The sequence below is a fragment of the Taeniopygia guttata genome, chromosome 2 (genome assembly GCF_048771995.1).
Source record: "Taeniopygia guttata chromosome 2, bTaeGut7.mat, whole genome shotgun sequence".
NCBI lineage: Eukaryota > Metazoa > Chordata > Aves > Passeriformes > Estrildidae > Taeniopygia > Taeniopygia guttata.
The window spans coordinates 54,872,139-54,895,575 of NC_133026.1; the positions used below are offsets into that span (position 1 = coordinate 54,872,139).

Sequence of the window (23,437 nt, forward strand, 5' to 3'; positions counted from 1 at the left end):
GTAGAGGGAGACAGATTGGAAGTACCAGGTACCAAATGGCACTGAAATACAAAGTGTAAGTTTTGTTTGAGTGGTGCCACACTGCACCCAGCAGTCCTGGTTTTCTCTTGACCTAGGCTTCTAGACTATCTCCTTGTTGAAATCAAGGTCCAAGGCTTGTTCTTTGTTCATATGTGCAACTTTGGGGTGTGTCCAGGATCCAAGAGGTCAAGAGTGCTTTTAATTTCATCCACATGGAGTCAGGTGAATATTTTGAGTTTTAGTCTCTTTTCATTTAGATAGAAATACTTGGATGTTTTGATTAGCAGGAGTTCATTTATAAATAAAGGTGTTGTAATGAATCAAGCTTTTTGCAAACTGATAGCTGTGAAAGCTTTTGGGTGTGAGTGATGTGACAATAATTGTGCAAAATGAGAACTGTATGATTGTGACATTCTCTGTTTCTTCCTGCTTTTCACCATTTTTTGTTTCTCCCCTAGAGCTTTGCTTTGCAAGCCATAAGAGCAATATTAATAACAGCAATACAACTATTACAAAGTTAAAGATTAACTTGGTCCACTGAACCAATGAAATTTTGCCATTATTTGTCATGTTTTATGATAGGTTTAAATTATTATAAACCTCTTAAATTAACTCACTGCATAATAAAAAACCATAATTTTTAATGCATGTTAATTCTCTTAGTGTTCAGTTTTGACTAAACAGTTGGAAGCCTCAATGTGTTGTCTTTTTATTATAAACTTTATTTTCAGACATTATGTGCTGCAAGTGTGCAATTTATTAGGACGGAAAGGGCAGAGGATAAACTAGAAATGCCTATGCCAATGTACAACTTCTCCATAGTGAAAGTTTTATGGGAAGACTTTCAGGGTCTGGCCCAGTTCTCATTGACGTCAGTTAGAGGGTTTCCATTCCTTTCCACTAGAAAAGAAACAAAGCTTGATGCTTGTTCTTTTAAAAGATTGTTGTCATCTTTTTTCTTTTTTGCATATTTTGCACATACCAAGTAACTGGAACACCAATTTCCTTCATAATTTTCCTTGGCCGACACTGTGAGGAAAGAAGCTGATGTGTTGTTTCCAGTGATATTTCACCTTCAGCTGGGGTTTGTAGAAGACTTGAAAACATCTGTGCTTAGTGCTGCATAGAAGGAGTAGTTTCTGGAAGCAGCTAACTTGTAGTATTATCTCACTACTCAGTGTATTTTCTTCTAATAGAAGCTAGTATTTCTTTAAAAAAAGTACTGCAAACATCTTCTTCAGGTCTTGCAAACAGCATCAAAGTATAGTCTGCTATTATTCCCGCTGTTCCAATGTTCTTGTGATTAATTTCATAGGGTTTGGGGTTTTTTTTTCTGATAGTTATTTCATTATTTCAGTAACAATTTTGGAAAACCAAGTTACAGGATTATGTTAGGTTATTTTCCTTTGTCTTATTCAGCTTTTGCTTTTGGTCAAACTAATATATCATTGGCCTCATGATTTTTCAGGTGAGAAATTAGACAATGACCTCATAACCTCAATTACAGTGTTATATTTTCCCTTAGCTCTTTGACAATGTGGGTTTTTTTGGAGTAAAATATCAGTTTCCATGTCTCATAGCCTACTCCTATCCTTTGACATCTATGCAGATTTTTTTCCTTGTTGAATATTGTCCAAGCAAAAATCCAGAGCATAAAGCCAGAATAAAAAAAGACAGCACCTAGAGTTTTTCCTTAGTGGAGCAATTTTGGAATCAAAAGAGCTTTGTGTGGTGGGAAGCATTGAGTATCACCTGCCTTTTAATGAATAGTGCTAAAGTGAAATTAAATGAGATCTTTCATGTGTTTGCTTTATTGTTTCTCTGCAAGGTGACTCTAGGAATGATGATCACGTAGTAGGCTTTTTTAACTTGTTTCTGGAGTCTGTTCAAGATGCTGTAATTTCCCTGTGTGTTTTTCCTATGACTCCACTAGGGACATTTGTAGTGAATCCAGTTTGTAATGAATCCAGCAGTTTTGTTTCTTTCTGTGAATTGGTTACAATGAGACCTGACAGTGCAAAAGTTTAGTGCTGTTTTTTTTCTCTGTGGAGTTCCCGAGACAAAATGCCACATCTTGTGTTTGAAAAGCAATTGGGTGGCCTAGTTAGGGATGATGATGGTACTGTTCCCTGAAGAGTCTGAGTAAGCTAGCCCCTCTTCCCTTCCTAAAGATTGAGATTTCATGAGACTTTGTAAATAGAGATACCACCTAAAGATCAGTTGTCCACTGGAATAATTTCACCAGGGAAGTGGTGGATTCCCCAGTGCTGGACACTTTTAAGATTCAGCTGGACAGGGTGCTGGGCCATCTTGTTTAGACTGTTCTTTTTCCAAGAAAGGTTGGATGAGATGGTCTTTGAGGTTCCTTCCAACCTGATATTCCAGGCTTTGCCGTAGCTCTGCAAGTTGAAAAAGCATTTCCTGATTGTTTAGGAGACTCCATCTATTCCACTGTCTGATTTTTTCCTATTATGCTGCAGCCAGTCCTCTCTATTTCATGGATGAAACCCAGCCTTTTCTTTACATCTCTGCTGACAGACAATTCTTCTCTGAAGAGGCACAATATGTGGCATGGGCTGACTTCTTATTCCTGTGTGGTCCTATCGATACAATTCCTGTGCAACATTTCAAGATCTCACTCTATGAGATAGGGTTTTTTTACAGGTGCATGGAGTACAGCACTGCAGTAAATTTCAAAATGTGTCCACTGAGAAAAGTGTTACTTTTGAAATAGGTGTTCTTGAAAAGACAATAGAGAGCAAGATAGACACTTCACCTGCGTGCTTAGATTTTTTTTTTTTTTTGCTGTGTTGGCAAAGAAATCTTGGTCCCCTCTTCTGTGTAGAGTAGATTTTAAAAGACTTTTTTTTAATCTGAAAATCTATTGTTTCTTTATTTTGATTCAGCTTTAGGAAAGCATTCTATTTCAGAGTCTGAAAAGTCCACTTAACAGAGCTGGTACAACTTTCCTATCAAAGAATGCAGTGTTGCAGTGTGCTGAGTCTGGAAAAAGAATACAAAACTATTGCTACTAATTTCTGCACCATTTTGCTTCTACTGGAATTACCTCCTGGCTTGTGTTGTTTTGCTGAAGATGCATGTCAGCAATAGGCACTTTGCTAACCATTGTTGGCTGCTGCTCAGTGCAGAGGGATATTTTCAGTACAGTTGCAGAAATAGCACTATAAGCTTGCTGGCAATGGCAGTAAATGTGTAGGGCAGAGCCATGTCTCTATTAAATGAGCTCAGCTATGGCTTGAGATTTTATGGCAATAGTATAAACCCGGCATATTTACCACAGTAACAGTAAAAGAGTGATAATGTATAGCATTAATCTCTCACTGTTCTGCAAGGGCTGACATGAATCTCTCAGCTAACCCAGCTTTTGTTTTGGAGAGAGTAGGTCAGGAGATTCCATTGCTGAACCATTCCCTGATGTAGATTGTTCCTACATTTCAGACAGGCTTCCAGTATCCAAAGCCAGCTATGTGTAACATTCCTTCTTCTTCTCACAACAGCTTTTGCCAAGCAATAGGTGAGTGATGTTGACAGGGCCAGACCAGGGCAGGGTTAACAGTGAGGTTATGGTTTCTTTGGATGCAGTAGTTGCCCATGATTCCTTTGTGAGCATGTACCTGAAACACTAGTGTGGAGTATGAATATTGCTGATAACTATAGTCATGCTGCTTATGTGCTCTGGGGTTTTGCTTCTGATGAATTATGCAATACTCTCTATTTTACCAGGGAGGTCATGCAATTTGGATATGAACTCACTCCTCTTCCTCACTCCCAGAGCTCTTGCTGGCATCTCTTGACTAGGATTGCCCAGGAGGGCTGCAGATGAAGACAGAGTTTTCCTTTTTCCAAATTGGAATTCTCTTGCACCAGATTCCCACACTGATCAAACTATCAGGGTCTTCAGTGTGGCATGGAGAGGATAGGACACAAAACAATCAAAAATATATGCTCCCTTTTGGGCTACTGGAAGAAAATTTAGGTCCTGGGTACTTATTATCTCTGTTTCTCTAGCAGTTGCTGCCCCTTCTGGGTGATGCCTTTTTCTGAGCCCTAAATCATAGTTAGGTGATAAAATGCAGCTAACTTTTTAAAGGATCCCCAAGTGCACAAGATCCTGAAATGTGCTGAAGATACACTCATGACATAAAGTGAGTACAGTTTTGTAAATTTAGCAAATTAGCATAATTGATAAGAATTCCCAGTTAGAGACACAAGTGATAAGGTAACCCCCCGTTTTGGTTCAACCCTGTTTTTAAGTCCCCCTTCCTCGTTAGTTGTTTATGGGAAAGTGGCGCTTGACCTTGGTTCTCAGGAGAAGCAAAAATGGGATTGGGACCTAGGAATGTGTTTTGTCTTTCCATCTAACAGACCAGGTTAAATACTAGCTGCAAATCTATTTAGTTATACAAATAATAGGCTACAGAACTACAACTATATGTGAAGAATATATAAAAGCAAAAATCAGTTTGCCATCAGAATCTTCTGTCAGACAAGTTAACATGATCTGTCTCAATTCTCATCCAACTTGTTAGCAGAAACCTTTTAAAGCTTGCTAGCAGAAATCTTTAATTTAATAAGTAAGTGTTCTGATTTAATCCAGCTGATTTTGCATGTAGTATGTTCAACTAGCTCCTGAAACCACTTTGACGCAGGATCAGAGGAAAGTGTTGCCAAGTAGTGTGGAAGCTCTGACCCCTTGAGCAAGTGCATCTGGAAGATTGCCCAAGCCATATATCACTTACATGAAGAGATTTGAACCCTTTGCCAGGAAAGCAAAAACTTTTATTTCCAGGGCTTGGGAATATGAGTAGTGTGACAGTAGTCATGCCATATGTTGCCTCTCTGTTTTTGCAAATGGAATGGTCAACTATTGCTCCAGACTGCACCAAAATGTTTTATATCCCTGGGGTAAAATTGTCCATTTCCTTAACTGGGAAGAAAAAAACTTGCGCAGCTCAAGCTACCAGACTTCATTGTTTATTTTAATTTTCTTTTTCTGTGAATGCTCAATGAAACCCACAACTCTGCTTCCCTAGGGATAAGTAAAGAGCAGTGCTTTTTCAGGTCAGGGGCTGTAAGTGTTATGTAATATACCCCTACTCACAGTAGGCAGGAATTGAAGGCTACACTGTTGATCCAAATTTTCCACTTGGGATTCATGTATCATTCCTATTATCAGGGAATGAGCATTTTAGATTTGGTTTATTCATGTAGTTAGTAGCAATTTGAGAGATATTGATATTTGGGGCATATATGAGGTTTGTATATATAGAGATATAAATACAGATATATAGGTATATAAATCATTTTTTATTACTTTCATTTTTTTTTTCCCCAAAAAATTAACTGAATTAATAGAAATGAATAGAATGAAAAATACCCAAATCTTTTGGGATAATTCTGATTGGAAGTGGTTTAGAAGCTATGATTTTATAGGACATTCAAACTTGTTCTGCTTAGTGTTGGAAGAACCTGTGTGATTTTGATTGTTACATACATTGAGAATTTTCATGCTGATCAGGTGGGGCTGTGCTTTGGGTGACACAGTGTAGAAAGTGTTTGTCCTGGAAGTAGCTCATAATGATTTTTAATTTGACTGTTTATCTTGGATGTCTTTTGCGACTTTGATGAATCTATGATCATATATATATATATATATATATATATATATATATATATATAGTGGCTTTGAGGAAGAGCCTGGGATGCTTTGTGTGGCACAAATTATTAAGGGAGATTTTATGTGATTGCCTAATTCTGCCCTTCTCACAGGTCTGCCAGGGGAATGATTTTCTAAAGGAAGAACAGCTGTGTAGATTAATACAGTTGTGTGAGATGTACTTTTTGTAGGGGTTTAGAAGGCAGTCTGTGCTATAGCAAAGACCATTTACAGTGAATCCTGACCCACCTGCTGGCGTACATCATCATACTGAAAAGATGTACTGTGCAATGTGGCATTTCTCCGTGTCTGAGCATCAGCAGAAGTCCTGGTTTCTGTCCAAGTACGGTAGGGAAAATGAGAGTCAAAGCAGTTAACTTAGGAGACATCTTCAAGGAGGTGGAGAAAGGCTTCATGAGACACAGGCAGTAGCTGTTCACCCCATTTCAGTCTCTGAGTGGTCCATAGCTCACCAGCCAAGCTGCTTCTCCATGCACAGAGCTGGGAGCCAGCAGTACCAAGTCATGGGAGAGGGCTTTGGCAAAGCTGCCTCTGTTGAGATCCGGCCACCCCTATCTAGACTATTATTTTGATAAACTGTATTACTAGGAGAAAGGTAAAAACCCTTCATAGAGGATAGAGCCCAGTATACAGTGAACTCAATATACTTATCTTGGATATGCTTATTTAAAGGTTATGCTGTCCCTATGGATCCCAAAGATCACCAGTGACTTTCCTGTCCCAGTGTCTCACTTCATTATCATGTTTTGCTCTTAAACTCAGTGGACAAAGACTTGCCAGTGTTTGAGGTGAAACATCTATGGGACAGGGTCCATCTCCTATGTTCTTAGGATGAGGCTTAAAATTGTCTGAACTTTGACATACTCTACAAAAGACCTAAATAAGAATTAATTTGCACAGCTTTCAGTAGCTTTCATTACTGCAAGAAATAGGGGGTTATTTTTGTTGTTATTTGAAGCCTTAAGTTTATTGAGTTTCTGGTGTGAAAAGTCAGTTCTCTTTTGGCAGGAGTTTCTGTTGGTCACTTTTCTAATAGGCATCTGTGATGCTGTCAGAAGATAAATGACACCCCTGGTGTAAAAGCCAATAAAATTGTAAACAAAAAAATATATCTTTACAATATATAGAAAACGTGTATATTATATGGATAATATGCATGTATATATATATTTATACTTATTTGCATTCCTTAGTCCTTTAGAATGTTGTAGTCATGGTCTTTTGTAGTGGCTGGAAGTAGTGCCAATTGTTCTCTTTCACCTAGTTGTTTAGTTTTCTCCTGTGAAGCTGATAGGATAAAACCCAAACCCTTTTTAATCTTATTAAGCACAAGTCATGATCATGTGACATACTTCAGGGATAGCCTCTCTGAAGTCAATGACAATGTTGCTGTAGAAAGACTAAAAAACCAGCTGCACAGTCAAAAACATGAGTAAGGTTGTGGAAAGTTTTTAGCTGAAAATCAAAGTGCAGCTTACAAAATCACAAACTTTCCTGTCAGTGGGTTTTATATTAATGTTTCTCTTAGCAGAAGCAGGAATATTAGACCCCATCTGAAGGAGGCCCCAAATCTAGTTTTGGTTTGTGGTTTTTGGGTTTTTTGGGGGGGGGAGCTTCCTGTGGCATTTCATGAAAACCAGAGGCATTGAGCACATCAGGGAGGAAGAGCGAGAAGTGTTTCAGCTGGCTTTGTTGCAGGCTCTGGGGGTGAGCAGGAGACTGCCTCTTCACTGTGGACCCCCCAGCAAGGCAAGCTGCAGGGGATGCCGAGCCAGGCACATTCCTAGATGGCAGCTCTTTTGCAGCCTACCTTTGGGAGGAGGCCAGAAACCGTGCACTTGAGTTTTGGCCATAACAATCTGCAGACACAGTGAATTCCACTTAGCAAGGGCGTGGTACATCTTAAAGCCTTACAAGTGATCTGCTGAGCTTTTATTTTGAAGAGATGAAAGTATATTTTAAATAAACCTGTTTCAATATCCAAGTGCAGTAGGTAATGGGTTATACCTTTGCAGTTCATCATTGTCCCTAGGTTTCAAGGTACTCATGATGTTAGAAGGGCTTTTGGGGAAGATATCCTAATGCACACTGTGTCTGAGTTTCTGAGAGAAAGACCAAAATCTCCAAACCTGTATGTGTTTCAAGGAGGCATTTCCTGGGATTTGAGGTTTGGCTTTCGTTGTTGGGGAATTTTATGTTGAGCTAAGATTTACAAATTCCAGGAAAATGTCCAGTGCCAAGATCATTGTTATTACCCAAATGTTATTCTTTACACTTGAAAATTATTACTGGTAAAGTATGGAAAGGACAGAAGGGTAGGGAAAGGCTTGATTTTATTGATTGTATTTCCTCTGTATTGTATTGTATTGTATTTAGGTTTAATTGTGAGACTGGGGGAGGTGTATTAAATTATTTGTGAGGGTTTTAGTTTACTTTTTCAAACTTTGTGTTGTTGATGATACTTGAATTTATTTTCTAAACTCATTATGAATTTAGGCATTTTATTGTAACACTAAGAGTCAATAGCTGTGTTGCAGCTGAATACAGCAATATTCATTATAATTGAAGCCTTACACACAGAAGTTCGTCTTACTGTATATCTGGGCATATATTATGCATACTTTCACAAGTACCACTAGAAAAAAAAGTTGGCTAATTTATTTGATTTCTGCCTTTTGTTTCCTGCTTTCAATTTTTGGAGCAGCATGTTTTAAAAATATGTTTTTATTGTCAAATAAAAATGTGTATAACTATTGGATTTGCATGGTAGAAGGAAGGGCTATAGGAGCGGCTTCTCAGAGAAGCTGCTGGAAGCTTTCCCCATGTCCAGTGTCAGTTGACTCCACGACAGACCTGCTGTAGGCCAAGGCCAAGGCAATCTGAGATGGTAGTAACACATCTGTGATAAGATACTTAAGCAGGAAAAAAGTTATCATGCAGAAGTAATTGTGGCCAGAGAAGAGTGAGAACATGTGAGAGGAGCAACTCTGCAGACATTCTCTGAGTGGAGAATGAGGGACAAGAAGTACTCCAGATGCCAGAGCTGCGATTTCCCTGCAGCCTGTGGTGAAGCAGCTGTGCCCCTGCAGCCCTTGGAGGAGACCTACACTGGAGCAGGTGGATGCCCAAATGGCTGTGACCCCATAGGAAACCCATGTTTGGGCACTCTCGTGCCAGGGATCTGCAGACCCATGGAGAAAGGAGCCCACACTAGAGCAGGACTTGTGACCCTGGGAGGACCCACAATTGTAGCAGATCATTCGAAGGTTGACACACAGTGGAAGGGACCCATGCTGGAGCATTTAGTGAAGAACTGTAGCCCATTAGAAGCACTCATGTTGGACAAGTTCATAGAGAACGTTCTCCTGTAGGAGGGACCCCATCCTGTAGCAGGGGAAGGACTTCTTTCCCTCAGCAGGATGCCTTGAGAGTCTAACTAGAACAGAGGCTAGACAGAGGTAAAGGAATAAAGTAGGTATTTATTAAAAAGGCCTTCAAAAGATACACCTTGGGCAGTACAAGAGCCCAGCCATGGCTACACCCTAGATGGAGAACAGGTCAGACATTTTCACTCTTTTTAAAGTTTTGGTCCATTTACGTATTGGGGTTGATTATCCAATTACAGCTTCAAGTTATGAAGTCCCATCCTCCCAGATGGCTCTCCTCAACTTGCTATTTATAATTTTTGGGCCTGAAGCTGCAGTGGTGTCTTTGGTTCTTGGGCTGGAAAAGGATTTTTTTGTCTAACTAAACTGTGAAGAGAACTTGCTAACACTTTATATGAAGTTCAGAGTTATATACTAATGCAGTACAGAATCTGGAAAATATGAAAGCTAAAACTTAAGGCATGAAACAGGACACAACAGAAGAAACTCTCATTCCCCATCTCCCTGTGCTACCCAGAGAGCAGGAGCTTGAGCCCAACAAGGAGGGAAGGGTAGAGGGAAAGCTTTTTCAAGATTTGTTTTACTTCTCATTGTCCTTCTCCAATTTTGATTTGTAATAAATTCAACTGATTTCCCCACTCAATAATTTCCCCACAGTTGAGTCTGCTTTGCCAGTGATGGTTAATGAGTGATCTTTCCTAGTTCTTATTCAGCACATGAACCTTATGTTGTATTTTCTCTCCCATGCCCAGTTGAGGAGGGTAATGATATAGTGTCTTTGGTGGGCACCTGGCATCCAGCCAGGATCAAACCACCAGGGTATTTCTTTGTAATAATTCAATACCAATATCTGTGTTAATAGTACATGCAGCCACAATTTAATAGTGTGAAATACATATACATGAGAGCATATGTATACATATATCTACATGGGAAGTGAGATGAAGGAAAGCTTACCCCAGAACCCTTTCTTCTCCCAGTGATTTCCTTGTCTCTGATTTTATCCTGGGTTTTTGGAGAGCATGGACTCATACACACAAGAATGCACTCATATTATTAAGTTTATCATAATAATCCTATGCATAGATAATGAGGGAATTATGAAGATTAAAAAAATACATGTTCATCCACATTTCCTTTAAATAAAGGTGTAATCAAATGCAATCCACTTGACAGACTGCAACAGCATATTTATTTTGGATATACATGTCAGGGTATGAAAAATACAGGAATAGTGTGTAATTCTGCACATTCATTTTCTTGAGTCTTAAGTTTTCTAGATAATTGGATTATGTATAGATAGGCATTTAATCGAACATTTTTTCTGAAGTTTTATAGAGAAAAGCCTTCTTGTGGGAATAGTACAATCTCAGTTACTTCTGAATTTAGCTGAATGTGTGTCAGAGATACTTTGTTTACTAGTTCTTATGATTGCTTTTTAAATATATCACTGTGGAATCAAACTGATTTTTCCCTTAGTTTTCATTTTACGTGGTTTTGTGTGTGGAACTTGGAGGACACGGTTTGGTATATAGAAGTTGCCTTATGCTTGATACTATATTGGAGTATTTGCTAGCAAGTGCAATGTTTTTAAACAGCATGTCTTCAAAGTTTTATGAACAAAGGTTTTGTCTTGGCAAACTGATAGTACATTACTAAGTAGGCACATTTTTGTCATGCTTTGGTTTATGTGGATGATGGATTTTTCCATTCTGTACTTAAATATCCATTTTCTTGGTGGTGAATGGTGGCACATCCTGTTGGTGGCCAGTCATTAGTGGTGTTCCCTAGATCTCAATACTGGGACCAGTCCTGTTCAGTATGATGATCTGGATGAGGGGATCAAGTGCACCCTCAGTAAATTTGTGGATGACACCAGATTAGGAGGGAGTGTTGATCTGCTGAAGAGTAGGAAGGCTTTGCATAGGGTTCTGGACAGGCTGGATTGATGGGCTGAGAGCAATATTATGAGGTTCAACGAGGCCAAGATCCAAGTCCTGCACTTGGATCACAACAACCCCATGCATTACTACAGGCTGGGGGAAGAGTTGCTGGGAAACTGCCCAGAGGAAAATGAGCAGTGGTTTGCCAGCATCTGAACCTGATCCAGTGTGTACTCAGATGGCCAAGAATGGCATCCTGAGCTATCCTGGGAATAATGTGTCCAGCAGGACCAGGAAAGTGATTGTTCTCCTGTACTCAGCTGCTGAGGCCGCATCTCAAATCGTGTGTCCATTTCTGGGCACCTCATTACAAGAAAGGGCATGTCCAGAGAAGGGTAACAAAGCTGTCTGAAGGGTCTGGAGCACATTTTATGAGAAGTGGCTGAGGAGCTGTGGTTGTTTAGTTTGGAGAAAAGGAATCTCAGGGATGACCCTATTACACTGTACAGCTATCTGGAAGGAGGTGAATGTTGGACTCTTCTCTCAGGAAACCAACAGGATGGGAGGAAATGGCCTCAAGCTGTGCCAGAGAAGGTTCAGGTTGGACATCAGGAAGAATTTCTTTACAGTTTTTAAACATTAGAATGGACTGCCTAGAGAGGTGGTAGAATGACCATCCCTGCAGATGTTCAAGAAAAAACTGGATGTGGTACTTAGTGCCATGGTCTAGTCAACCATGTAGTTTTTGACCAAAGGTTGGACTTGATTATATCAGAGGTCTTTCTCAACCTTAATGGTTCTATGATGCTAAGTACTTTCCATAGTGGAGAAATGTGTAGCTGTACATTAGCACATATGGGAATGAGTCATAGAGTCAAGCCTGGCCAAACAGCATACTTGAAATGTGGCCATCCTCACAGTGAATGAGGGTCAGCTGACCTAACAGCTCTATGGAGGTGATGTATCTTGGTGATGTTTCCTGTATTGTTTTCTTCAAAAAATTAAGTTCAGCAGTTCTCAGCAATAAGGGAAGAGAAATATTTAGCTGGCGTAGTACAGTGAAAGTCAATGTAAGTCTCTAACTGGTCTGTTAAAATGAGTGTGGCAGCAAAGGAGGTGGAACTTCTCATTGTGGCACCAGATCCCCATTTCTCCTTACAGTTTCACCGTTGTATCAAAAGCCTTCGTGGGGTCCTCTGGCTAGCTCTGGACCCCAGCTTTGCCGACAAGGACTAAAGCAAAAGATAAAACGTGCTCTTCTTCTCGGGACGAATGTCTCACAACTTTATTGTGGAACACCTCCAGGGGAAAGAGAGAGTCTGGGAGGGATATAGTAGCATCAAAGAAAATAGAGATCTGGAAAGGAGCCATCCACAAAAAGAAAGAGGTCGAAGGTCTTGTGGTGTGAGATTTTAAACCTGGAGGAAGGAGGGGCAGAGGAAGGGAGACCACAGCCAATGTGATACTGATGGGAGGGATGAGGGCAGGAATTGACCCAGGGTAAGACCACCACCACAGGACCTTGGAGGAGGAGGGACAAACCATGTGATATAAACAAACCACTTAATGCAATATAAAAACTACTCAGTGCAAAATTCCAATCACCAGTGCAAAATAATAACTAAATAAACTACTCAGTGCAACAAAACATTTCACCACCTGTAGGGATAGCTGTGCTCCAGGATGGCTTTGATGAATGGAGACGAGAGATCTCTGAAGGCTGCTCTTAGAATAAAAGGTTTATTAGGGATGGTGAAAGGTCTTGCTTGGAGCAGCACATGGCAGGGCCTGAGGGGATGGGGGAGAGGAGAGACAAGGGGTAGAGAGGATGCTCTAGGAGAGGGTGGAAGTTCTAAGAGAGTGGGGATTCCAAGAGAGGGGAGGTTCCAAGAGAGGGGAAGATCCAAGAGAGGGAAAGATGCAAGAGGGCATCTGGCCCCTCGGAGGCCCCTTATCAGGGGGCTTCAAGGTGGGCTGGAACAAGACTTGGGCCAATGGGGTCACAGACACTTGATGTTTCAGGGGAGGGTTACAGGTGTGGGATGAACCATACATTTTGGGGGTTGATATGGAACAGTCCATTTGACTTTTGGACCTATCTGTAGGTTAAGGGTATTGTCCAGCCAGTAGGGGGGATTGTTTTCATCCTGGCTGTACTATTGTGAATCTTTTGCCAGGCAATTATATTTATCCATCCTTTCCAACAATCACCTGCCCTGCACATCTCTTAAAAGATAGGAGGAACAAAACATGATTGGTTTTGTTGACTGTTCCTGAAGATTTTTTTGGGGCTTAATCAATTGAGCTGAATGAACAATTTATGCTGCTTCTTCAGCTTCTGAGGGTGCTGTACTTTAAAAATTTGCTGCAATAGCTTTTCACCAGTTAAGGTAAAAGTGTATGAGTGAGAGAGAATTGGAAGTATCTAGTAAATAGAAAAGTTTTTGTCTTCCCTTTTTTATTCAAATATTTGCTGTGTTGTCCGGGATCAGTAAGTGGTCTGTAAAATAGGTTCCATCCAGGGATGAGAAGGAAGAGGTGAGAGGCATTAATCATACAGAAATAGCTGTTTTCTCAAAATAAGGAGCAAATCCAAGATATTCCAAGCCAGGCTTGCTGGGTTTCAAGGTAGGATGTGCCTACAGCATTACTAGTGACATCATGGAATAGGACTTGAAATTTCTCCCTAATGCCAAAGGAAACTTCATTTTTCCCTCTAGTTCTTTTTATGAAACAACTGTTGAGGTTCCCCAACCCGCTTTCAAGTTTATTTTCTGGTAATGAATCAAAGGATCAATTTATTATTAGTATACAGATCCAGATGCCCAACTGCCCCGTGTGAATGTCAGCATACTCCGGTATGTAGTTTTGCTAGCTCATTAAGCATTGTGATGGCGAGGTCAGTTGGTGAAACAGCAGTTCACAGAATTTATAATGTGTGGCATTCATATTTCTTGATGTGGTTTGTTAGGGGAATATCTATGTGTTGAAAATAAAGGAAAACCTTCAGTCCCTGTGACATCTTTAAAACAGACCTTTACAGTACATACAAAATATGCTTTTATTCCATTTTATAATTAGATGTGATATCCAATATTCTTTAATCATTGCATTCAAGAGGTTAGATAAATGCTAGTTTCATTACAAGGTCTAGATGAGGAAGCCTGTATTGAGTCTATAACTCCCTCTCTGTAATATTTTTTCTAACAGGTAATGATTAATAGTAATTTTTACATTATAGTTGCTATTGATGCTGGTTTATCATTTACTTGGCCTTCATGTCATTCACATTGTTATGTGCATTCCACCTGTGTTTGGAAATTATTTACAAGAGAATAAATATCTGAAGCTTGAGATCCAGAGCTGTTATGTTAAAAGAGTAAAGCCATCTTGATTTCTTTCCATCATGAACATCTTTTTCCTGCTTTTGAGTCTGTCACCCACTTTGCTTTGGCAAGTGGAGAGCTATACACAGAAGAGTTTCTGACCACAAGGTGCTTGCTCGAAGTGCCAAGTAAACTGTATTTCTGTAAAGTGAAACAAAACTCCTAAGATTTTCACTCTGAGAGGAGAAATTCCTTGAAATGCACATGAAAATATTTCCTGGACCAATGACTGCTTTTTGAGCTATGGCCACCTTTGCTAATTACTGCAGTCTATCTTCAGAGTTACTATCAGTAACAGGATGATTTTTTCCCCAGCTTGCAATGTATACTCACTGTTTATGAGAGGCGTTGTGGCCTTCCCAGGTGTCCTGGTGCCACCACTGAGTGCTATCTCCACTGCCTAAGAAGTTGGCCTCAGAGAAGCAGTGCATCTGTGCTTCTCCCCTGTCCAATCCCTGGGTTGTGCAGTACTGAGAGTTGGGTACTGACGGCAGTGGTTTTTTGAAGGCTTTGTGCATTTGGAACTCCTGAAATAGATGAGCAAAAGAAGAAAAAACACACCCCCAAAAGTGCAGGCTCACTTTGTGAGATGCTGAGATTTCCAAGCAAAAGTGAATTCCTGTTGCCTTTGGCATTGGCTGTGGACTGGAGTTGGGGAAGGTCTGTGCCTGACAAGGTCCAGCCCAGAAACACGGAGGAAATACTGTCTGCTCAGTTACCAGAGAGTACTGCTGACAGAGACACAAAGCAGACATCAGACTGCAGTTATCTGAAGAAAAGAGAGGCGTAAAGGGCTTTTGAGGACGATAACCAGGGCAAATTCTATGACATATCTGAGGTAGATCAGACACACCATTTCAGTGATTTCAGATGATCTTGAATTCGTGCATAGTGCCAGTGAATTCCCAGTCAGTAAGACAAATAATCCTCTTTGTGTTCTTGCAGTTTTAAAATATCATACAAAGCACTATTTTAGAGGTAAATGTGGTATCTGTGGAATTTTGTATTAGACTAACTAAGCTGTATGTACATGAGGGGGCCTCCAAGATTAAATTACCCTGAGCTGTACTTGTTGTCAGTCATAAGGAAACTCAGTCAGAGCCAGACCTTTTATTTGAAAAAAATCCTTAGCCTTTTATGAGCTCAGGTATCCCTAATTGCACTACATATGTAGATGACTGCGATCCACATTCTTTTGTACCTCAATTGCTGTGGAAAGAAAGTACATTAGTATGTTCAGGAGGTGGCTGTTAAGTTAATTGGTATCCTTGTAACCTAAGTGAAGGCATTTAGAGAACTTTGAGACAGGGAGAGATAAGTAGGAGCAAAATAAAAATTTTGCTTTCCAAACCCTAGAGAAACTCTTGAGTTGTTGATAGTACAACTGAAGGGCTTAGACCAAGATCATGAAAAGTGATTTGAAGGAAATATTTCAAACATCATCAGAGAGATGAGTCTTTATTTTAGGTTCCTGACATGTTTGTTCTACTCAGCTTTGCAAGCCACGTGTGTAGGATGCAGATTAACAGCTGTGAACAGAGATATGTTTTGTGATATCTCCCGAAAGTAAGAAGTTCTTAAAATACAGGTAATGTCTATATAATTATCCTGTTGTGTGGAACAAAACATCCAGATGTTCATCTAAATTCTCATTTGGGAAAGTATCCTTTCTCACAGAAAGTTCACATTGAAATTACTGAGGAATAAGTATGCCTTTTAGTCAAGGTCTGTGATGAGAATAGAAAATGGTACAAATTTTGCAAATTTTCCCACTGCCCAGTGTAAGTCTCTACCTTTGGTGCAGGTCAGAGAATTTCTAAATAGATAGTGAGGATAGTGATAAAATATATATGCCAGAAAGGATATAGTAGGTAGATGCATGGTAACTAACTTTTGAGACTCAGCATAGCATGAGGTGGACAGTGCAAGTAGCCCTCTCTTGTGGTATTTTCTTAGGAAATTTATTTTAAGACTTATTGGATGAGGACGCTGTTCATGATCCTCTGTGGTGTCAAGTGCATTGGTTCACAGACAGGCACTGTAGAGCAAGAAAACAAATAACAACAAGGAAAGCAGTAAGAAGAGTGTGTGCTCTGACAACAGATGCAGGGTTCCTCGGAATTCACTCTTGTTATTCTGCTTTTGTATCCTTTGGAAAACAAGCAGCATCACAAGAAAAAATCTGAACAATTTAAATAAATGTTCAACATCTTCAAAACAGGAGCATTCTGCCAACAACACAAGAATTCCAGGACATTTTCTCATCAGTTCTGGAATATATGCACTAGTAACCAAGATTTGCGAGGAGGATTTTTTCGGTTTAAATAAGAACAATAAAAAAAGACCTTTAATTTGAGTATAGCTAAGGAAGGAGAAATGTAAACTACTGGCAAATGTATTTTCTAGCAACTTGAGGTTTTTTCCCTTTTAAAAATATACAGATTATTTTAATATTTCCTTAATTAAGTTTCAATGTCTTTCATTGGTGGTTTTAATCAAAAGTTCCTTAGGAAATAACTGGTAGTTAGAAGAGCTTTTAAAAGTATGATGTAAACTCTGGCACAGATAGTCAGCAGTATTCAGCACAATACATAAATTACCTTAAGTTCAGAAATTAATATAACTTTCTATTGAGAGCCACATCTGGCATATCCTTTTCACATGTTTAGTATTGTTCTGTTGCATGTACTTACTGACACTGCAGAAGCAGTATCTACTTGTAGGTTGTGTGCTTAGAAAAGCAAAGAGCTAGAAGGTCATAAATGAGTGTCAGAGTAGTTGAATTCACACCTTCTCTGCAAGAACACTAGTGAATGCAAAATAACACAAATGACCTGTACTTATAGGAATGTTTGCTTTTGCTGAGTCATAATATGGTAGAAGAGTTACCAGATAGATAAAAGCATGATATTGGAGTACTAGTGTTGAAGGGCAGTTAATGGGCTGGGGAAGATTAAGGAGATGTTTTAGGCAAGGAACTTGCAATCAGTCATGGGTGGAGATGAGTGGGGAGAAGGTTGAGGAAGTGATGACTGAATTGGTACCAAGGCCAACATAAGTTCAGAGGAGTTTTTCTACCTTTGGGGAAGAAATGAAAGATGCTAAGGGTGGGAAAAATAAAAAACAGTTCATATAATTATATGAACTGCCAGATCAGGCTCAGAAAGTTTGGAGGGCTTCAGCTGGACATAAGTGAGGGTCAGGACCATAAATGGTCAGGTTGTACTCTCTAGCCAGTAAGTCATGCCATACCAACTATGCAAGACTCACTTGGGAAAAAACACATATGGGGTCTAATTTGAAAATGGTAAGTCAAGATGAGGCTGAGGAAGTTTCAATATCTTGAACTTGTGTGTTTCATTGCTCATATTATAATGATGAGGAACTTCTTTTTTCTGTGATAAAGAAATTTGACAAACAGACTGTGAACCAGCCTGAGCTTCATAATTCTCATAACCAGGTCAACATTTGTGATGAAGTAATAATACAGTAATTTGACTAATTATCTGACTATTTATCTGATTGACTAAGAGTATGTAACACTCTGAAATGTTTCAGAAAGAAAGTTTTCCAGATAAAGTTTCACACTGACTTGTTGGAAGAGAAACAGCCAACCCTTTTGGTTATGTTTTCTATGCAAACTAGGAACTGCTGTGAAGCTCATGGAGTAAGCTGAGTTTTTCAAATGGGTTGTATAGTCATAGAGTAGCATTGCTCAACAAAAGCATGCCCTAACATCAGCAAGAAGTGGTATCTGCAGTTTCTGTTAGCCCTGAGTTGCACTGCTGTTCCCTATTTGTAAGATAAGACAGCACCAACCCTTCAGCCTCCTGGCACAGTGTGAAAATTGAGTTTAGGGAGCTGATCACCATAGGAAAACACATAAAGAAACAATTTTCTGTCCCTCCAGAACAGCACACTGAAATTGAAGCCTGAAGCTAAGCAGTGAAGGAAAACCAAAATATTTACTCTTTAGCTGAGCTTCTCCATCTTAACCACAGAGCAAACCAAGGAGTCCACAGGAAAAGATTTCTGGTAACCTTTAATTTATAAATCTGTGGGAGGCTGAACCAATATGATGAAGCCAAACTAATTTCTGCTGTTTCCTAGCATTGAAAAGTTTTATTGTGCGCCATTACTAGAATTACTCAAATTGGAAGGGACCCATAGGGATCACTAAATCCAACTCCCTGCTCATCATAGGACTCCCTGTTTAAACCATATAACCTAGAGCATTGCTCAGACAAGTTTGGTGCCCTGACCACTTTCCTGGAGAGCATGTTGCTGATTGACCACCCTCTCAGGGAATAACCTTTTCATACTCTCCACTCTGAACTTCAGTAATGTTGTCTTAATATTAATCATTAAACTGAACAGTACACTAATGAAGCCACAGAGTTATTCAAGCAAATTTTCCTGCACTCATTAAACTTTTCCAAGCAACAATAAGGAAAACCAGTGAATTCAATGTTATCTTATCATTTCCTTTTACAGTCAATAAAACCATGGGCATCTGCCTGCCAGCTGTCTGGTCTGTAAAGGTATCAATGTGCAAAATAAAGAAGGAGTGCTCTTCTTCTGTTATCAGTATGAGGATTCTCTCAATTGTCCTGGTCTTTGACATCTCTGAAGGGATATGGCCTTGAGGAGAGGAGACAGTTTCTTGTGTCTGTCTGGTCACTGTCACCATACTGGACAGCCAAGTAATTAGAAACCCCTCTTGACAGAACACAGGCTAGGCATTGATGGAAGAGAGTTCATCATTTGCCCCATTTAGCAAGGGACATTTGAATGACCCAGAACCGAGAATGTTTTCAGAGCAAACAGGTGTGAAATTTTTCATTTGGTTATGCAGCTGCTCAGACTGTGTGTTCTCTCCATCACTCTCATAGAACTGGAGAACCTTCCAGATTCCTGAGAGGAAAAGGCTAGTGAAAGGGATGCTTTGTCCATAAAGCACTTGTTTTTCTTAGAGGAGAAAATCTAACACATATGTGAATGGTAAGTCCATACTACTGAAGCTAGATATTTGATTTGCTAAGCAGTGCCATCTTTCGTATTTCCAGGAATGGAAGGCTACAAAATATTGCAAGGAAGCAAATCCATAGAGAAACTGAATGCAAAGGCCACTCCTCTGGCATTTTAGTAGTATTGCAGTAATGTCACTCCATTAGGCATCTCAAGGTGTGCACTGATTTTGTCCTTACATTATTTTTGCTTCTCATGAAACCAGTGAAATATTGTCTTAGTCCAGTAAGAAAGATCTATCATTTTCTAGAAATATGTGCCCTGATTTGAACCATGATTTTGAAGCTAAATATCTGTAGAACACTCATGTTGTGCTTAGGTCAGAATGTGAAAGACAGAAAGGTATTTCCTGGAGATGCCTATAACCCAAGTGCATCAGGAAGCTCCTTCCACTCATTCTTGTTCCAGCTGAGAATGTAACTTTTAAGTGCATATATGAAGTAACTCAGGAAATGTACATGAGCATGAGCTTTTCAAACTGCAGTAAATAGTGAAAATAGGTCAAATATATTATGTGTTCTTTAGCAAAGAGATTCTCAGCTGCATGTCTGGAATAAAATTAACTTAGAGATATCTAAAATTTAGGTATTTGTATTATAGCAGATACCATAAGCACTATAGTTCAGGTGATGATATAATCAACAGTAGGTCTAGAGAGGTATCCAACCCATGAGAGCAGTGGCAGTAAATCACATAGCAGTCACTTGCTGTGTAGGCTTTTAAAAGCATATATCAGATTCCAGAGCTGAATCATACTCCTAAAGTTTAGTGAGATGAACTTGCTCACAGTGGCAGAGTACTAAACTGTTCCCTGATAATCTTGTAATGGGAATGTGCTCATCTAGAGCTAGCCACTTATTTTATGGAGCAGTGAAGCACTCCATCCACCAGAAGAATTTCTGCTGTAAGTGGAGTCACCAGTCAAGCAGTATAGGGTTGTTCTAATCTTTTACATTTGAATTATTGACTGTCCACAGTCAAGGTTTAGCATGAGGAGATGCTCATTCCTCTACTTTTTTTATGCAACCACTGTCCCACTAAAGGTTAGTATCCATACCAGCATGACTGGTATGTAGACCAGAGCAAGAGATCAGGGCATTGAATGTCACCAGAACCAGATTAACTTTCTTTTCTACATCCGTGTATTGCATAGTTGGTCACTGTTTCTCAACACTGTTCTTTCCTCATGGTACAGGTACCTGGAAAACTACCTTAGAAAACCTATATTCTTGATCATTTGAAAGCTTTCTTTTAATAAATAGAGGGAATAACTATTATCCAATAATTTGGTCTGACTCTCTGACTCTAATGTGTTTAGTCATGCAGTATTTCTTCATGATCTATCCCTTAGAGCAAGATTCTGATGGCTGTCTTCTTCCCAATGCTGGTCTGACTAAGGAAGTACAGCACAGTGCTTTGATGGGAAATATTTAATTTTTCACAGTATTTCATCATGTTGACATTTCTTAGCAATCTTCTTTTTCTCCACAAATCTGTAATCTCATGGTCTTTTTTATTTTATTGCAGGAGGAGCTGGGCATTGCTTGTGAGTTACTGGAGTCAGATTTCCTCAAGTGCAGTGTGGGATTTCCTTTCATGAGATCTAAATCTAGGGTAACTTTGTGATATTTGCATTTGCAGAATATTGGTTCATTTACCTCTGTCTCCATGGAGTGTCTGGAAAGCCAACTGCTCTGTTAAATGTCTGTGATTATTACTTTCTCTAGCTTGCTAAGCCAGATATCCAAGCCTTTCACAGTTAAGAGGCTAACTATCCTTTTTCTCACCAGACGGGGCCAATGATAGTGCCCTGGGCACTGCAATAAAATATCTTTGAAAAATGGTGCAAAAGTTGCAGCTGTGGAAAACTTACATATTTCCTCTGCAAAAAACTAGAAAAGGACTATCGTATGTTGCCTCTGTGAGTTTTTGTCTTCTTTCATTAAAATGCCACTGGATTTATACAAATGACAATGAAAATGCACTAATGACATTTTCATCTTATTGTCTCTGGTAGATTTTTTTAAAGAGGGTGTTGTTCCATAAGAGAAGAGAAGATACACTCTCTCATAATGTTTAAAAATCCAGATGGGTTCTTTCTGCCACTAAAATGATCTATATAAATGACCAACCCAGAAAGGTGAGAAAATAAGGAATAACTTAAGGATGATCTGAAAAAAACTAGTCTAAAATTTTTCAGAAAGTTTCCATTTCAAAAGCAAAGCCTTTCCATTTTAATTGATGTATCCTTTGACCCAATATAAAAGTTTTTGTTTTCTGTTTTTATAATTGACTCTTTTGTGCTATTTTGTAAAAGTAAGAAATATTTTAAATTTAATTGAAAAAATACATGCAGTAGCAAAATGTTATCTAGAATGTTAGAATGTAAGCCATTGAACTTACAGTGGATTTTTACACTGTTTCACTTGGCCAAAGTCTATTTTGGAGTTAGGCAGAAAAATTACATGGAGAAATAATCCATCAAAGTAAAATTCTTATTTCAAAATTAGCACCTGTTTTCACCCATTATGACACGTGTCCTGAATGCTTTAGCTTGTTCCACTTGCTGGTGTGGCCTTTATTCCCCCAAAGATCTCTTCATCAGCAAATAACACACAGAGTAGTGTTGACATAGTTTCAGGAGTGATCCTCCTGTTCTGCAAGACTCATTCCTAGGCAGATGATCTCCTCAATAAATATTTTTGAATGGCAATTCTAGTAAAGGTCTTCTCTTAATGAAGGAAAACCCAAACTCTATAGTATTTGAAGAAAAACACAATTAATGAGACTCAAGGTAATTTGAAGTAGAAGTGCTCTTACACGTATCAAAATATGCCACTTTTGTAAAATTAGGGCAGTAAAATATAAATAAAGTTTCAGAATAAATACATTTAGAAACAATATGCAGAGTCTAAATATGGCTTTTTCTTTGTGCAGTATGAGTTCAGTGTGATCTTTGACACAAGCCATTTGACCGGGCAGGAAGAAACGCTGACCTTCCTTGTCACTGCCCAAAGGTAAGGGGACACTTTTATGTCTAGATGACTTGAATATTCTTTGTTACATGAAGTTTGCATTGCGTGTGCTTGACAATTACATGACACTAGCTGTAGATATGTATTTGTGTAGTAAATTAGGTTAAATTACTGGGGCTAAATGCATTTGGCTAAATGTATTTTGGTGATGCAGAGGAACTATGTATTGAAGCTTCCTGAAAAATGAGGTAGGATCATACACAAGTTTTCTTTGCCAGGTGGTTGCCATTCTGAAGGATCATTCTGTATTCTCTCAGTTGAAAGGCTCTTGTGTTACAGTGGCTATCTCTTTGGACCATGTATCAAGCTCAGCTCAGCTGAGATTGATGATCAACATAAGATAGCCCAACCCATTTGTTCTAGCATTTTAATGAAATAAACATGCTGGGATGCAAACCAAAAAAGATAAATGCTTTAATCAGATGGTCAAGGATCCCAGTGTAAGGTTTTAAAGTCATGTTTCGATTTTCCCCCATTCTGGATCTTCGGTGAGCCATGACAGACTGTGGAACACATCTAGATAGCGTACTTCCCAAAGAGCACTTCAAGTTGGCATTGAAGTAGGGTGTTGCAAAGTATGTGTGCATAGGCATTTTGTTTTGGGCAGGATAAAAGGTGTGACACATGCTCTGTGCCTCCTAAGATGATGTACCATGAAGAAGCAGACTGCATGGGTGATTCATTCACAAACACTACCAATGTCTTTATGGGAACCAATGCATGGCTGCATTAATATTGACCATGAACTGCTGCTTTGATGTTTTGGGTGTTTGACTAGTTCTTCTTCCCATTTTTACTGTGTAAATGAGCCAACATCATATCCTTATGCAAATCAGGATCTTCAGTCTGAATTCTCCTCCCAAATGGGATGACACCTCTACAAAAAGCTAGAGATGAGATATAGGATGAAGCAGCTGCTGAGTGACTGCTCTCATAAGACATAGTCCTCCCCTGCAGTAAACCTGTAGTTGGGAACAAGATCCTGCAGCACAGAGGACTG

General features: G+C 39.3%; 1 protein-coding gene across 3 annotated transcripts in view; it reads left to right on the top strand.

Moving 5' to 3' along the window:
* The window catches only part of ITGA9 (integrin subunit alpha 9), a 244,749-nt gene that overhangs the window by 145,378 nt on the left and 75,934 nt on the right, over window positions 1–23,437 (top strand). For all 3 annotated transcript variants that reach the window (XM_002199003.6, XM_030265373.4, XM_072924054.1), the window contains 2 exons: window positions 20,930–21,016; window positions 22,340–22,419. In XM_002199003.6, coding sequence (XP_002199039.3) covers window positions 20,930–21,016; window positions 22,340–22,419 — 167 coding nt within the window. The remainder of the gene's footprint in view (window positions 1–20,929; window positions 21,017–22,339; window positions 22,420–23,437) is intronic.